The sequence below is a fragment of the Falco peregrinus genome, chromosome W (assembly GCF_023634155.1).
Source record: "Falco peregrinus isolate bFalPer1 chromosome W, bFalPer1.pri, whole genome shotgun sequence".
Classification (NCBI taxonomy): Eukaryota; Metazoa; Chordata; class Aves; order Falconiformes; family Falconidae; genus Falco; species Falco peregrinus.
The window spans coordinates 29268173-29284701 of record NC_073743.1 but is presented as its reverse complement, the minus strand read 5'-3'; the positions used below and the strand labels follow the sequence as shown (position 1 = coordinate 29284701).

The 16529-nt window shown below is 41.7% G+C and overlaps 1 protein-coding gene across 3 annotated transcripts in view; it reads right to left on the bottom strand.

The window, feature by feature from the left end:
• LOC129783029 (transcription factor RFX3-like) overlaps nt 1–16529 on the bottom strand; it is a 192447-nt gene that overhangs the window by 18829 nt on the left and 157089 nt on the right. For 2 of the 3 annotated variants that reach the window (XM_055792685.1, XM_055792686.1), the window contains exons 8-11: nt 13308–13429; nt 11941–12053; nt 10290–10405; nt 9640–9794 (exon numbers count right to left, since the gene is read on the bottom strand). In XM_055792685.1, coding sequence (XP_055648660.1) covers nt 9640–9794; nt 10290–10405; nt 11941–12053; nt 13308–13429 — 506 coding nt within the window. Of the gene's footprint in view, nt 1–7648; nt 8304–9639; nt 9795–10289; nt 10406–11940; nt 12054–13307; nt 13430–16529 lie in introns of those variants that run through there. The other variant, XM_055792687.1, reaches the window with a different exon arrangement.

Genomic DNA, 16529 nt, shown 5'->3' with positions numbered 1-16529 from the left:
GATCTTTCCAGTGAGAAGCAAGGGCTTGAGGAGGAACGGAAGGATCCTTTGGGTCAACAGTTGGTTGCCCAGCTGGGGATGACAATTGGTATTTGTATTTTACGACCATGGGGACCCTTCTTTAAGGACTGAAGACTGCTAGAGAGAGATGGGATCCACCTGACCAAGTGGGGCAAAACCATCTTTACCAACAGGCTGGCCAGCTTGGTGAAGAGAACTTTAGACTAGAAATGACAGAGGAGGGAGATGACGACCCACAATCAAGCGAGGGAGTGGTGGAATGGGTTGGCAAGCAAAGGGTGCAGGGTGTTATGGAAAAGAGAGAGCTTGTAATCAGCAAAACAGGGCTGAAGGAGAGACACTCTGCTGGACACAATTCTTACAAACAAGGAAGCTTTTCTTACAATTCTTACAAAGTGGTCGGTGATGTGAAGGTTGGGGGGGCAGCCTGGGCTGCATTGACCATGAGATGGTGGAGTTGAGAATACTGAGAGGAGGGAACAAGGCACATGGCAGGATCACAACTCAAAACTTCAGGAGAGCAGACTTTGGCCTGTGCAGGGACCTGCTTGGAAGAATCCCATGGGAGACAGTCCTGGAGAGCAGAGGGGGTCCAGGAGACCTGTTTGATATTCAAGGATCACCTCCTGAAGCTCAAGAATGGTCCATCACAATGAGCAGGAAATCAAGCAAAGGTGGCAGGTCTTCATGGACAAACAAAGAGCTCCCAACTAAACTGAAACACGAAAAGGAAGCATACAGGAGCTGGGAAAAGGGGCAAGTGACCCAGGAGGAATGCAGGGACACTGTCCAAGTGTGCAGAGATGGGGCTAGGAAAGCCAAAGACCACCTGGAGTTGAAATTGGTGAGGGATGTGAAGGTCAACATTAAGGGTTTCTACAGGTACATCAGCAGCAAAATGAAGACCAGAGAAAATGTGGGCCTGCTGCTGAATCAGGTGGGGGACCTGATGGAATACTGAGGTACTGAATGCCGCCTTCACCTCAATCTTTACTGGTAAGGATTGCCTTCAGGAATCCCAGGCCTCTGAGACCAGAGGGAAAGTCTGCAGCAAGGAAGAATTCTCTTCAATAGAGGAGGACCCAGTTAGGGAAACATTTAAACAAACCGAAGATGCACAAGTTCATGGGACCTGATGGGATGCACCCATCCCATCAGTGCTAAGGGAGCTGGCTGATGTCATTGCGAGGCCACTCTCAATTATCTTTGAACGGTCATGGTGATCAGGGGAGATTCCTGAGGACTCAAAGAAAGCAAATGACACTCTAGTCTTCAAGAAGGGCAAGAAGGAGGATCTGGGGAACTACAGGATGGTCAGCTTCACCTCTATTCCTGGGAAGATGATGGAGAAAATAGTCCTGGAAGCCATTTCCAAAGAAGGTGCTTGGTAGGAATCAGCCTGGATTTAGGAGCGGGAGATCATGCCTGACCAATATGATAAGTCTTCTACAATGAGTCAACTAGCTTGGCGGACAAGGGGAGAGCAGCGGATGCTGTTCATCTTGACTTTAGCAAGGCTTTCGACACTGTCCCCCATAACATCCTCATAGACAAGCTGATAAAGTACAGGTTAGATAAGTGGACAGTGAGGTGGACTGAAAACTGGCTGAACTGCCAGGCCCAGACAGTTGTGATCAGAAGCATAAAGTCTAGATGGAGGCCAGCCTCTAGTGGTGTCCCCTGGGGTTGATCCTTGGGCCAATACTGTTTAACAATTTCATTAATGACCTGGACAATGTGACAGAGTGCACCCCTCAGCAAGTTTGCCAATGATACAGAACTGGGAGGAGCGGTTGATAGACCAGATGGCTGTTGTGCCGTTCAGAGGGACCTCAACAGGCTGGAGAAATGGGCAGACAGGAAACTCATGCAGTCCAACAAAGGGAAATGCCAAGTCCTGCCCCTAAGGAGCAATAACACAACGCACCGGTACAGGCTAGGGGCTGACTGGCTGGAAAGCAGCTTTGCAGAGAAGGACATGGGGGTCCTGGTGGACAACAAACTGAACGTGAGCCAGTAACGTGGCCTTGCAGCAAAGGAGGCCAACGGTATCCTGAGCTGCATTAGGAACAGTGTTGACAGGAGGTCAAGGGAGGTGATTGTTCCCCTCTAGTCTCAGCTCGGAGGCCACACCTGGAGTATTGTGTCCAGTTCTGAGATCCTCAGTACAAGAGATGTGGACATACTGGAGTGAGTCCAGCAAAGGGCCACTATGATGATCTAGAGCATTTGACATAGGAGGAGATGCTGAGAGAGCTGGGATTGTTTAGCCTGGAAAAGAGAAAGTTCAGGAGGGATCTTATCAATATGTCTAAATACCTGATGGGAGGATGTATTGAAGATGGAGCCAAACTCTTCTCAGTGGTGCCCAGTGACAGGACAAGAGGGAATGGGCACAAATTGAAACATAGGAAATTCCGTTTAAACTCTAAGAAAAAAACTTTTTTACTCTAAGGGTGGTCAAACACTGGACCAGGTTGCCCAGAGAGGTTGTGGAGTCCCCATCCTTGAAGATATTCAAAACCTGACTGGACGGTGTTCTGAGCAACTTGCTCTGGTTGATCCCGCTTTGAGCGAGGGTTGGGAGGGGGTTTGGACTAGACAGTCTCCAGAGATCCCTTCCAACCTCAACTACTCTACTATTTTATGGTTCTGTGATTACACTTGAAGTCACCATGACAGGTGTCATTTACAGTATCAAAAGTAGCTTTGCTAGCTACAAGGATAGCTGAGGTTCTATGTCTTAAAATATTAATCCAGCTTTATAAAGTGATTATTGTTTGGTCCACGGAAAGGATATAAAACTTAGTATTTACAAGAATTATACTGAATTGTAAATAGGAAATTTCTTTTTAATATTTAACATGACATACAAAACATACAGTAAATGTTTTAGGAAGGAATTTAAATTACAGGCACCACTTCCAGGAAGATCAACCTGAACTTTGCAACTGATAAGTTGTTAAACCAGGGGCGATCCCAGACACCAAACTGGGAGGGATGTGGGAATTAATAGAACTATGCAAACCAATGAAGGGACTTGCAGGGGGAAGGGGAAGCAGGGAGAAGCCAAGAGGGAGCATAGACAGAAAGGGGGATAAAACAGGCCTGTCACAGGTAAAAAGGGGCCAGTCAGTACGCTTGTCTGGCTGAGCCCTATGCCTGATCACTGCAGTCTGTCCTATTTTCTTACATTTTCTTTTTAAATCATTTCTTAATTATCTCTCTGCTTAATCTCACACTCTGTCCCCTGTGTATGTGTGCTGCAAGGAACAGGTGCCAGCTGCTGGTGAGACCTGTGTGTGTGTGAGTGAAATTCAGTGCCCAGCTGCTGGAGTCAGACTGGGGGGGTGTAGGCACCCTGGGGCCCCTGGTGTCAGCTACGGGAGTGAGTGCAGGTCCTAGCATCAGTAGTTGGAGGGGCCATAGCTCTCTAGATCATCATCATAGAATCATCATATGGTTTGGGTTGGAAGCAACCTTTAAAGGTCCAACCCCCCCTGCCGTGGGCAGGGAAACCTTTCACTAGATCAGGTTGCTCCTAATGCACCCCAGGATGCGGTTTGCTCTCTTGGCTGCCAGGGCACACTCCTGACTCATATTGAGCCTGTTGTCAACCAGCACCCCCAGATCCCTTTCCGCAGGGCTGCTCTCCAGCCACTCCTCTCCCAATTTATACTCGTGCCCGGCATTACTCCATCTTAGGTGCAGAATCTGGCATTTGGACTTGTTAAATTTCATCCCATTAATCATAGCCCAATGCTCCAATCTATCTAGATCCCTCTGCAAGGCCTCTTGTCCTGCAAGAGAGTCAACAGCACCTCCCAGTTTGGTATCGTCAGCAAACTTGCTAATGGTGCATTCAATTCCTGCTTCCAGATCATTGATAAAAATATTGAACACAATTGGCCCTAGAATTGGGTCCTGAGGAACACCACTGGTGACCGGTTGCCAGCCAGATGTAGCCCCATTCACTACAATTCTCTGAGCCTTGCCGTTCAGGCGGTTCTTCACCCAGCGCACCATGTACCTGCTCATCTCACAGTTGGACAGCTTGTCCAGAAGGATGCTATGAGGGACAGTATCCAGAAAGACTACATCCACTGCCTTCCCTTCATCCACTAGGTGGGTGACCTTACCATAGAAGGATATCAAATTAGTTAGACAAGACTTTCCCTTTGTAAACCCACGTTGACTGTGCCCGATGATTGCATTATTCCTTAAATGCCTTTCAATAGTACCCAGTATGATCTTCATAATTTTCCCAGGAACTGAGGCTAGACTAACGGGTCTGTAGTTCCCTGGGTCTTCCCTCATGCCCTTCTTGTAAATTGGAATAACGTTGGCTAGCTTCCAGTCAGCGGGGACCTCCCCAGACTCCCAAGACCTTTGGTAGATGATCGAGAAGGGTACTGCCGTAACATCCGCTAGCTCCTTCAGAACTCTGGGGTGAATCCCATCAGGCCCCATGGACTTGTGTACATTCAGATGATACAGCTGGTCCCTTACAGTTTCAGTGTCCACAAATGGAAAGTCACTGTTCCCACGCTCATGGTCCTCCGACTCCGGGGACTGGGCAGCCCGAAGTCTCTCAGTATTATTAAAGACTGAGGCAAAAAAAGCATTGAATGCCTCTGCTTTTTCTGCATCGCTATTAGTCAGGTGACCATCTTCAACAGGTATCGGTCCAATGTTTACTTTAGACCTCCTCTTGCCGTTAATGTACTTTAAAAAGCCCTTGTTTGTCACAACACTGCCCAGTTTCAACTCTAATTGAGCTTTGGCCTTTTGTGTCTTCTCCCTGCATATATGAACCACAGCTCTGTACTCTTCCTGTGAAGCCCGACCTCGCTTCCAGAGATCATGCAATTTCTTTTTCCTCTTGAGCTCCACGAGGAGTTCCCTGTTCAGCCAAGGTGGTCTTCTGCCCTGCTTGCTTGACTTTTGACACACTGGAATTGCCTTCTCCTGTGCTTCTAAAAGGTGGTTCTTAAAGACTGACCAGCACTCATGGACTCCTAAGCCCTCAAAAGCAGATTCCTAGGGGACACTGCTAAGTAGCTCCCTGAATCACTTAAAGTTTGCTCTCTTGAAGCCCAGCGTAGCAACTCTGCTGACCTTTTTTTCTCACTACACTGAAAATTTTACACTCAACCCTTTTGTGATCACTGTGGCCAAGACAGCCACCTACCATCACGTCTCCCACAAGCCCTTCTCTGTTCACAAACAACAACTCCAGGAGGGCATCTTTCCTAGTTGGCTCACAGAGTACTTGTGCCGAGACATTATCTCCCACAAACTTCAAGAATTTCACAGACTGCTCATCTCTAGCAGTATGATATTCCCGGTTGATGTCTGGGAAGTTGAAATCTCCCATAAGAACAAGGGCTACCAATCCAGAGATTTCTCCCGATTGCCTACAGAAGAACTCATCAGTGCTGTCATCCTGGCTGGGCGATCGGTAGTAGATACCCACTGCAACATCTCCTTTGTTTTCCACACCCCCACCCCACCCCAGTCCTCACCCAGAGGCTCTCTACCACATCACCGCTAACTGTACGGGCTGTGCAATCAAACCTCTCCCTTACATATAGTGCAACACCTCCACCTTGCCTGCCCTGCCTGTCCTTCCTGAACAGCACGTAGTCCTCCATCCCAGCACGCCGATCGTGGGACTCATTCCATCAAGTCTCACTAATAAGAATGATATCATAGTTCTGGGAACTAACCAGCACTACCAGTTCATCCTGTTTCTTTCTCATTGTCCAGGTTTCAGCTGGGATAGGGTTAATTTTCTTCTTAGTAGCCGGTGCAGTGATGTGTTTTGGATTTGGTGTGAGAACAATGCTGATACGAAGCTGATGTTTTTGGTTGTTGCTGGGTAATGTTTATCCTAAGTCAAGGACTTTTCAGGTCCTTGGGCCCTGCCAGTGAGAGGGCTGGAGGGGGACGGGAAATTGGGTGGGGACACAGCCGGGACAGCTGACCTGAACTAGCCAAAGAGGTATTTCATACCATATGACGTCAAGCTGAGTATATAAACTGGGGGAAGAAGAAGGAAGAGGGGTGTGGATAACTGGCTAGCTGAAAAAGTTCACATAGACATAGTCCAGCTGGCTGGACAAAAATGCACATTGCTCTCAGCTTATCTGAAGTAAAGCAAAAATACACTGTCTTTGGCTGTTCTTGTTACACAATAACAGGAAGATTTTGGTGGGAAAAGAATGTTGCAGGTGGGAACAGATAACTACAGAAGAGAAACTAGGGGCGGGCTTGGTATTTAGGCAACTAACCAATAATGAGCTTAACTTTTGTAATATGTATGAGCTAATTATAACAAGGCATAAAAGGTGACTGTAAGGGACAATAAACGAAGTCTGCTGATCACTCATATTGAGCGACTGTGTCTTCCCTCCGTCGCAACAGAGGGGGACATCTGGCATTATGGCATTTGTCTTCCCGAGTAACCGTTACGCGTGATGGAGCCCTGCTTTCCTGGGGATGGCTGAACACCTGCCTGCCCATGGGAAATAGTGAATGAATTCCTTGTTTTGCTTTGCTTGCATGCGTGGCTTTTACTTTACGTATTAAATTGGTCTTATCTCAACCCTTGAGTTTTACATCCCTTTCAGATTCTCCTCCCCATCCCTCTGGGTGAGGGGGAGTGAGCAAGTGGTGGCGTGGTGCTTGATTGCCGGCTGGGGTTAAACCATGAAACTCATACTATGTGCATTGGTGTACAAGCATTTCAGATATGCTCCTGAACCCTAAATATAAATATGAATCTGTCCTCTTTCAGTTTCAAAATGTTGCTCCTTGTCCTGTCACTACAGGCCCTAGTAAAAAGTCTCTCTCTTCCCCCTTTATATATAGTAAGGCTGCAATAAGGTCTCACTGGAGCCTTCTCTTCTCCAGGCTGAATAACCCCAGCTCTCACAGCCTTTCCTCATAGGAGAGGTGTTCCAGCCCTCTGATCATTATCGTGGACCTCCTCTGGACCCACTCTAACAGAACTGGATGCCCCAGAGCTGGATGCAGTACTCCAGGTGGGGTCTCACAAGAGCGGAGTAGAGGGACGGAATTGAACTGCTGGCCATGCTTCCTTTTGTGCAGCCCAGGATGCGATTGGCTTTCTGGGCTGCAAGTGCACATTGCTGGCTCATTGTCCAATTTTTCATCCACCAGTATCCCCAAGTCCTTCTTTGCAGGGCTGCTCTCAGTCCATTCATCCCCAGTCTGTACTGATACTGGGGATTGCCCTGACCCAGGCGCAAGACCTTGGACTTGGCCTTGTTGAACTTCATGAGGTTTACATGGGCCCGCTTCTCGAGCTTGCCCAGGTCCCTCTGGATGCCATCCCTTCCCTCTAGCAAATTAACTGCATCCCTCAGCTTGGTGTCATCTGCAAACTTGCTGAGGGTGCACTCAATCCCACCGTCTGTGTTGATGAAGATATGAAATAGTACTGGTCCCAATATGGACCCCTGAGGGACACCACTCGTCACTGGTTTCCACTCGGACACGGAACCATTGACTATAACTCTTTGGACATGGCCATCCAGCCAGTTCCATATCCATCTAACAGTCCATCGATCAAACTTATCTCTCTCCAATTTAGTGGCCAGAATGTTGTGGGGGACCATATCCAAGGCCTTATAGATGTCCAGGTAGATGGCATCCATACCTCTTCCCTTGTCCACCGATGCAGTCACTCCAGCGTAAGAAGGCCACTAGATTAGTCAGGCATGATTTGCCCTTGGTGAAGCCATGCTGGCTGTCTCTAATCACCTCCCTGTCATCCATATGCCTCAACATATCTTCCAGGAGGATCTGCTCCATGATATTACCAGGCACCACGGTGAGGCTGACTGGCTGGCAGTTCCCAGGGTCCTCCTTTTTACCCTTTTTAAAAATGGGTGCAGTTTCCCTTTTACCAGTCACCGAGGACATAGTCTGACTGCCATGACTTCTCAAATATAATGGAGAATGGCTTAGCAACTACATCAGCCAATTCCCTCGGGACCCTGGCATGCATCTCGTTGAGTCCCATGGACTTGTGTATGCTCAGGTTCCTTAGGTGGTCTTGAACCTGATCTCCTCCTATGATGGGAGGAACTTCATTCTCCCAGTCCCTGTCTAGAGGTTCAGGGGATTGAGAGATGTGAGAAGAGACATTGCCAGTTTCAGGGTGATTGAAGTCCCACAAGAGGATCAGAGCCTGGGAGCGCAATGCTTCCTGTAGTTGGAGTGCTTCATCAACATCCTCCCCTTGATCCGATGGCCTGTAGTGAACACTAACCGTGAGGTTTCCTTTGTTGGCTTTTCCCTTATTTTTACCCATAAGCTCTCAACTTGTTCATCGCTTTTTCTCAAAGACAGATCTGTGCAGTCAATACAATTTTTTACATAAAGGCAATCCCCCCCCCTCCTTCCTTTCCTGTGCTTTCTGAACAGTTTATTGCCATCAATTGCAGCGCTCCAGTCGTGCGATTCATCCCACCAAGTTTCAGTGATAGCAAATATATTATAGCTTTCTAGGTGTACAGCGGCTTCCATCATTTCCTGTTTGTTACCTATGCTGCATGCATTGCTATAGAGGCATTTTAGTGGGCCTATCAACCTTGTCACCTTTTAGAGGAACAGAGCTTATTTCCTTGAGGCATTTCACAGATGTTTCCTTGTTAGTTTCTAATATTTCTTTCATAATTTATTTTAATATTATATATTATATTTTATAGATATGTAGTTATAATTTCTTTTTAATTTTTAACAAAACATACAAAACGTAATAAATCTATATAATAAATTTATACTGCCTGGAAACCCTATTGAAAATAATTTACTACCAAAAGCAGCCATAAAAAATACCATGCATGAGCAATGATGGATGCTCTAAAATCAACTTTAAAAAGAAATCTCTAATCCTCATAATGGTCAGTTGGCCATAATACTAGAATCAATTGATGAATCTTTCATACTGGAAATAACAGAACAGAAAGTATAGTAGACTGGTATAATAAACAGGACTTAAAATGTTTCAGTTTTATGTTGGTTTAATAGGTATCAAAACTGATAAAGTTTTAGCAGTCACTGATAATACATAAACATTTAATTATCCAAAAATGAAATGACATAGCATATACATTTTGATTTTTTAATAACTAGAACTTGTATATATAAAACTTAAACTAAAGCCTACTGAAGTCAGTGAAAAGACTGTCTGAAATTAATAGACTCAGGCTCAGGGCCATAGTGCATTCATAGCTGTCAGGTAGACTCGAGCCAGTATGTAAAGGAACCTATTTTAATCTTAAAATTAATAAAAAATTAGAATTTGCAGTGGCAAAAGCATATTCCGTAGGGAAAAATATTCTTAAAACTTCTACAGAGTTTTCTAAGTGCAGTGAAATATCCACTCTCCTTTTCTTTAAATATAATGCTTACATCAACTCTAGTACACCTTCCTACTCATCAGAATTAAGGAAAGGTGACACACTCTGTTTACATCTTTCCAAATAATTCCCAGAAGTTTCACGAGTCACAAAAAAATAACCACATAATCCAAAACAAAACAAACCAAAACATAGTCTTACAAGATGTTATCTGTGTTTAACTTACTAGGAATAGGTCTAAGGACATCAGGAATGAGAATCTCCACCAAAGCCTGGTACATCACATGGTCACAATTACCCATCCATTTCAGAATAGACTCATTTTTGCACAGAGTAATCAGTTTTCCTTTTGGAAGTCGACTTTCTATTTCACTCAGATTGCTGGTGTGAATAAATGTAACAAATGAAAATGCATTTACATACAGATAAGAAAAGCACAATGGACTTTGAAATCGATTATTTAATAGAAACTTTATAAATGTCTCTGTTACGTTCAATTGAAACTCTTTAACTTCTTCATATGAAACTGGAGTTATATGGAGTTATATGGCCTATAAAGTTCTGCTCCAGCCCATAAATTATGATAAAAATGGTCCTTGCAATTTAAACGAACCGTACAGTATATTGTGAAAAGATACTTTAACTTTAGCCATCTAAACAAAGGAAAAAATAAATGTATACAATCATTTCAAGGCTGCAGTTTGACATATAGCAACAGCCTATATGTCAAATTGCAGACAACACAAATTTAACCTGAAAAACAATTGATACCAGAAAAGGTTCTTAGCCTATATGTAAAACTAAGATGCTCTTTGATTTGACTCCTGCTGTTATATTATGATGATGAACAGTAAACAAAAAGAGACATTTACTGACCTCAGTTCAATAATAGCTGTGTCATCAGCTGGAGCAGAGGGAGAATAGCGCCAGAAAGTTTGCCATAATTTTTCTATCAAGCTAAACTGAAGATTCACAACAACATCCAGTATTGCCTAAGAAAATATAAAACAAGTGCAGATAGTCTTCTATATCATCCCTTCCCCCATACACCCTAACTCCTCCCAAGGCTATAGTTCCACCCCTGGTCATTTTACAGAAAAAATAGTAAAATGTATGCTTATAAATAAACATATAATATCCTTTTTAAAAACTTTTTAGCAACAAATTTTCCAACTGTCCATACTAGTGTGGACAGAGAATCAGATCAGGACAAATGCAAATACAAGGAAGCCACCAGAAAACAGCCTAAGCTCATATATCAGATGAATTCACCTAAACAGAACTTTTAACACTATTACAAACACAAAAGAAACCTGCTATTTCATGAGTTTTGTAACTACATTACATGTCTTAAAGCATGTGGTGAAAATTTATTAAAATGATTACTTCTTATGAAAAAGCCTTTGTCTTTAATTAGGGATTGCTTAACTTGGACAGGGAGCTCAAGGACAACTTTAATGAGCAGGTGGTGTTTGTCCTGAGCCTCCCAAACAAGCAAGGTATGAGCAGGACCATCCAGACAATCAATATTGTGTGCAGCTGTGCTATGACGGTAACTCCACCACGCTTGAGCGTCTGGCCATTGTCCCTGGCATGTGTGAACCTTACATTCGTAAAATCTTATTCTTATTAAATTTGCCTAAACTTAAAAGTTTACATACACTAGGTGTGTAAACTATTTTTGTTTTTCACTGAGTATAAAGGCGAGCAGGCTCTGAGACTGGGCCAGAAGCCTCACCTACGGGTGGACACACCATGTAGGAATTTTCCTGGTTACTGGGAGACTCCTGGCGCTGGCTGCAATGGGGCTTCCCAGCTGAAGTGTGGGCCTGGACGATGTTAAGGTGGTAATTGGTGATGTATCCTTTTCTTAGTCTCTGTAATGCTTTGCAGTAATGATTTGATGCTTTGCTCCTATTGCTCTTTTATCATATTGTGCATAATAACTAGTACTGTTTCCTTTTATGATATTGCATGCTATTTTCCTTTATTACAGTGCAATATACTAAACTGCATTTATTCTTGTATTTGATTTGGAATTCATTTTTCCTTGGTATCCAGTCAATCAGCAAAACACCTTCAACGATATTTTTTAAAACGTTATTCAATATGAAATGTGGCCTTACATTCTTAAACAACCTGCTTCTTTAAAACTTGAAGGAAAGAGTTAGTTTGGCTTTAATATAAACATTAGAAATAATAATTTAATCTGATTTCAACTCCTATAAACAAAAGCAAAACTCTCTATATATTATCTACAGTTCAATTTATCAAAAATTCTCAAAACCTACATATGATTAGATTTCAGTATTGGTATTTTATTATATGTTATTTTCTTTCCCTGTAATGAGTGAAATTTCAGAAATTTTTTTGCAAATGTCCTTTCCAATGGAATAAGCAAAATATTTGAGGAGCACATCAGATACAAGTAGGCTGGCTGTAATGTGTTTTGTGTCAGTCATCCTGATTCTCACTAGAAGATGTGTTTTCAAGGAATGATTTATGTGAAATGCCTCTTTTCTCTTACCTCACAGTGCTCTCGATAAAGACTTTGCAGTGATTTTATGTCCTCAAGGGTAGTACCATCTGGCAGAGAAGATATTTCAACTTCTCCAAACTCTGGAAGTACTCGAGATGCATCTGTTTCCATGACAACATAATAAAGTTATTGTGAATGTTGCCAACTACAGTTCAATTAGAAAACATATAAGGATGATGTAACGTAATAAAGTCTAGAAGGTCATAATGCCCAAAGAGGAATGTCTTTCATATTTAATATATTTTAAAGTTGCAATAAAATTGTGAACAAACCAGCTGGCTATTTTTTTAAGCAAAAGGAAATGTTAAATTTAAAACTCAACAGATAGGAGATAAAAATCATTTCACATACATATTGTACCTGTATATAAAAAAAGCTATGACACATTTTCAGAATATGACAGGATGAAACAGAATATTCATGTCAGTGCATAAGAGACATAGTTTTTTTCTGATCAGCTGAATAGCTTTTGCATTGTCATGCATGTTAGGGTTTAGCAGACTCAGCAGCATGTATTTATTTGAAATTTACAAGACTTTCAAATGTAGCCATCATGTGCTTTTATTATTTCTCATAAATGTTTCCAAGAGATACACTGGTATGAGGGGAAAATACACTGTCAACTGGAGAGATGGTGGAAGAGAAAATTAAAAAATGTGAATTATAACCTAAGGTTCCCAATGATTTCAGTAACAGCAAAGTTAGGCCAAAGGATGTGGTGCTCCAAAATCCCAATATATGAACTCAAAACTAAGTGTACAATTATTGCAATAACACATTTAATAAGTTTTTTTACATTAGCAAATTGCTAAATTACCATTTGCTTCCAAAACTGAGAAACTGATATGCTTAGCCCCATCAATGAATGCACATTTTTAAACATGAGCCTTGGGTTTCTGGTTTAGGTATTTGACTCTTTCAATTTATAATGTTGCAGCACAAACTCAATACACTTTCTTGTCAACACAACTGCAGTGCAAAAATATAATCTCAGTTTATGTGCATATTAAAAAAAATGGAATCCAGTGGAAATTAATGAGCTTTTAGGGAAAAGATTTTCAATATGCATTTTTATATAAAATACTTCATAGAAATGCTTTGCGATATATTTTAAATCTACTATGCGAATAGATTTTGAACATTTTTTCTTTTATATCTGCATGATGCATATTAAGTATTGCAGAAGTCTTACAATATAGAACATAGAGCTTCTATGAATGTCTTTTTGTTTTGTATCAGTGAGAGTTTTAAACAGGGCAACATAACTAAAATAATTATTGTATTTGTATGATGATGTTCATGGCAATAATGGGGTTTCTTTTATTGATACAACTGTATAACACATCTTTTCATACCTAAAAACTGTTGATGATGTTGACTTTGGGCAATTATAGTATGTTCAGCAGATGTGCCTGTCTGTTGACCACTTCCTGTGAAACCATCTCCAACTCCATCCACTTTCTGCACAGGCTTGCACCTACAAAATTATCAAATACAAAATTATTCTTTATGTTCACTTTTTTATAAGTGCAATATCACACTGTTCTGCCTGATTTCTCAGTCTCAGTATACAGTTTTGCTAGTTCCCACACAAGAAAAAGTAACATCAGAATAACTGAGTAAGGAAAGGTAGAACATTGGCAATGCATTATAAAATTCATAAAGCTGATATCAACAGAGCAACTACAAATTTCTTGTGGAATTTATTTTTATAACTATATCACTAAGACCTAAAGCTCATTTACACTAAACAGAAGCACAGTCTTTCCTTTTCCAAAGGGCTTGCGTTCCCAGGAATCAAGCAGCTCAAAAATAAGATTTAATCACCTTAAGAAGGGCCATGCATCTGTTTGGAGACAAAGGAATTTAAATAATTTTTAAATGTAACAAACTACTCATGAACTCATAAGGTCTGAGAAGGCTACTTAGACTTAAACTAAGTAGCTGAACCAGGGGAGGTTCATACTTGATATTAGGAAGCATTTCTTTACTGAGAGGTTGGTCAGACACTGGAAGAGGCTTCCTAGAGAGGTGATCGATGACCCATGCCTGTCAGTGTTTAAGAGGCATTTGGACAATGCTCTTAATAACATGCTTTAACTTTTGGTCAGCCCTGAAGAGGTCAGGCAGTTGGACTAGATGATCATTGTAGGTCCCTTCCAACTGAACTATTCTATTCTATTCTATTCATTTCTATTCTATTCATTTCTATTTCTATTTCTTTTTCTATTCTATTCTCAACTCTTCATCAGTCAAGTCAAAAAAGCTTTTATAAAGGATAAAAAGGACAAAGATACAAATAGGAATCCTGATTTGGATGGTCAGATTTTAAGACCATCACACTGGCAGGCTGAAGAATCTGCCTGCCATCTCCAAAACAACTGAAAATTAATTCTTCCCCAGCTCTAACTGATAAGAACTCAGAAGCTTTGTCCTTCTGAAATAGCTTTGTAGCCAGAAGAAAACTAGAGAAACCTTTGTGCAGAATGCATGTGAACTGTCACTCAAGTCTGAAACCACACTGTGCAGATTGTAAAGGTTTGTATTAAATTTAGACATGTCAACAAATTACACTCTGAAAATACTCCTCTTAAGCAGTTGAGTCAGCTGTGAGCATGTTCTCATTTTCATCTTACTAAACAGATAATAGGAATGCCCTATGTAACTACTTAGATTTTAGTTTATGAGAAAAATACCAAGAGAAGCAAGCATCCAAGATTCTGGTCATTCCAGACATATTTAACTATACAGTAACATAGGACATGGGATATTCAAGAAGTATACCTTTCGAGAGAAGGCCTTTTGGCCCGACTTACATAAAGTATGATAACTTTAGGAATGTTAATACCTGGAAACAAATATTTCTGTCATCTTAATCTATAGAACTTCTATATGAAGTCTGGTTATTGTAAAGGCCCAGGATAAAATCACAGGCCTGCTGAAATCAACAGCACAATTGCAATCAAATTTAAAAAGTCTAAAGTTTAATCTCCAGTATCATGGCAGCATTGAACTTTTATGGATAAACTTCTCATCACTTGATAAATCTATTTGAAATCCAAAAACCTAAATTTGTAAGGATTTTTAACTTTATTCTCATTATACTTTAACATTACAAGTACCTGGCAGAAGATCTATTTCTATAAATATTCACAAATAAAAATCAGTATGTTGACACAGTTTTAGTTTCTACAAAATGTATTATTTACAAACTTTTCAGATCTTGGATTAGAATACAAAGTGACTTGAATGCATAAAAGTAACAGTCCTTTGAGTTTCTAGAGTTTAGGAAGAACTTTAACAACTATTGTGGTTTAACCCTGGCCAGCAAACAAGCACCATGCAGCCGCTTGCTCACTTCCCCCTCACCCAGATGAACAGGGAGGAGAATAGGAAAGAAATGTAAAACTCAAGGGTTGAGATAAGAACAATTTAATAGGTAAAGCAAAAGCCGCACATGCAAGCAAAGCAAAACAAGGAATTCATTCAGCACTTCCCATGGGCAGGCAGGTGTTCAGCCATCTCCAGGAAAGCAGGGCTCCATCACGCGTAACTGTTACTTGGGAAGACAAACACCATAATGCCAGATGTCCCCCCCTTCCTTCTTCTTCCCCCAGTTTATATACTCATCATGACATCATATAGTATGGAATACCTCTTTGGCTAGTTTGGGTCACCTGTCCTGGCTGTGTCCCCTCCCAATTTCCTGTGCCTCTCCAGCCCTCTCGCTGGCAGGGCCCAAGGAACCAAAAAGTCTTTGACTTAGGATAAACACTACCCAGAAACTGTTAGGATCTGCAGCGCGTCTGTGGACATGTTAGTTGACTTCAAAGACTTCGTTGTGTACCTTTTAGACAGCCACAAATTGTCAGGTATGTAAACAGGATATGAAGAACCGGAACTTAGAACCGCAGCATACGAGCACCTACAGAAACAGCAAATAGCAAGCAAGAAGAAGGACACAAAAACCTATCAGGGTCTAACACCTGCACTGTCTAAGATATATAAATAGTTTGTATAAACAATAAAGGCCATTTTGTCCGAACCCAGCCACGCAGACATAGTGTTTTTTTCAGTCTGCCTCGACTTGCGTAACCACAAGAAACAATCAAAAACATCAGTGCCCAGAGCCCTGAGCTCTGTGAGAGACAAATACAAGGATGTTTACTGTTATCATTACATGGATGACATTTTGCTGGCAGCACCGTCAACAGAACTGCTGAACGTAGTTGAAAAAGATACCAGACATAGCTTAGCAGAGTTTGGATTGGTTGTAGCTCCTGAAAAAGTTCAGAGACAAGAGCCTTGGAAATATCTGGGCATGAATGTGCTGAAAAGAACTGTGTCTCCACAACCTATTAAATTGAAACTGGACATAAAGACTTTGAATGATGTCCAAAAACTTGCAGGAATGCTAAATTGGTTACAGCCTTATTTAGGCCTTACTAATGAACAAATGCAACCTCTTTTGCAACTTTTAAAAGGAGACACAGATATTTTAGCCCCAAGGTATTTAACGCCTGCAGCCTTAGCACTTGTGAAAGATGTTGAACAGTTGATCTCTTCGCGACATGTGT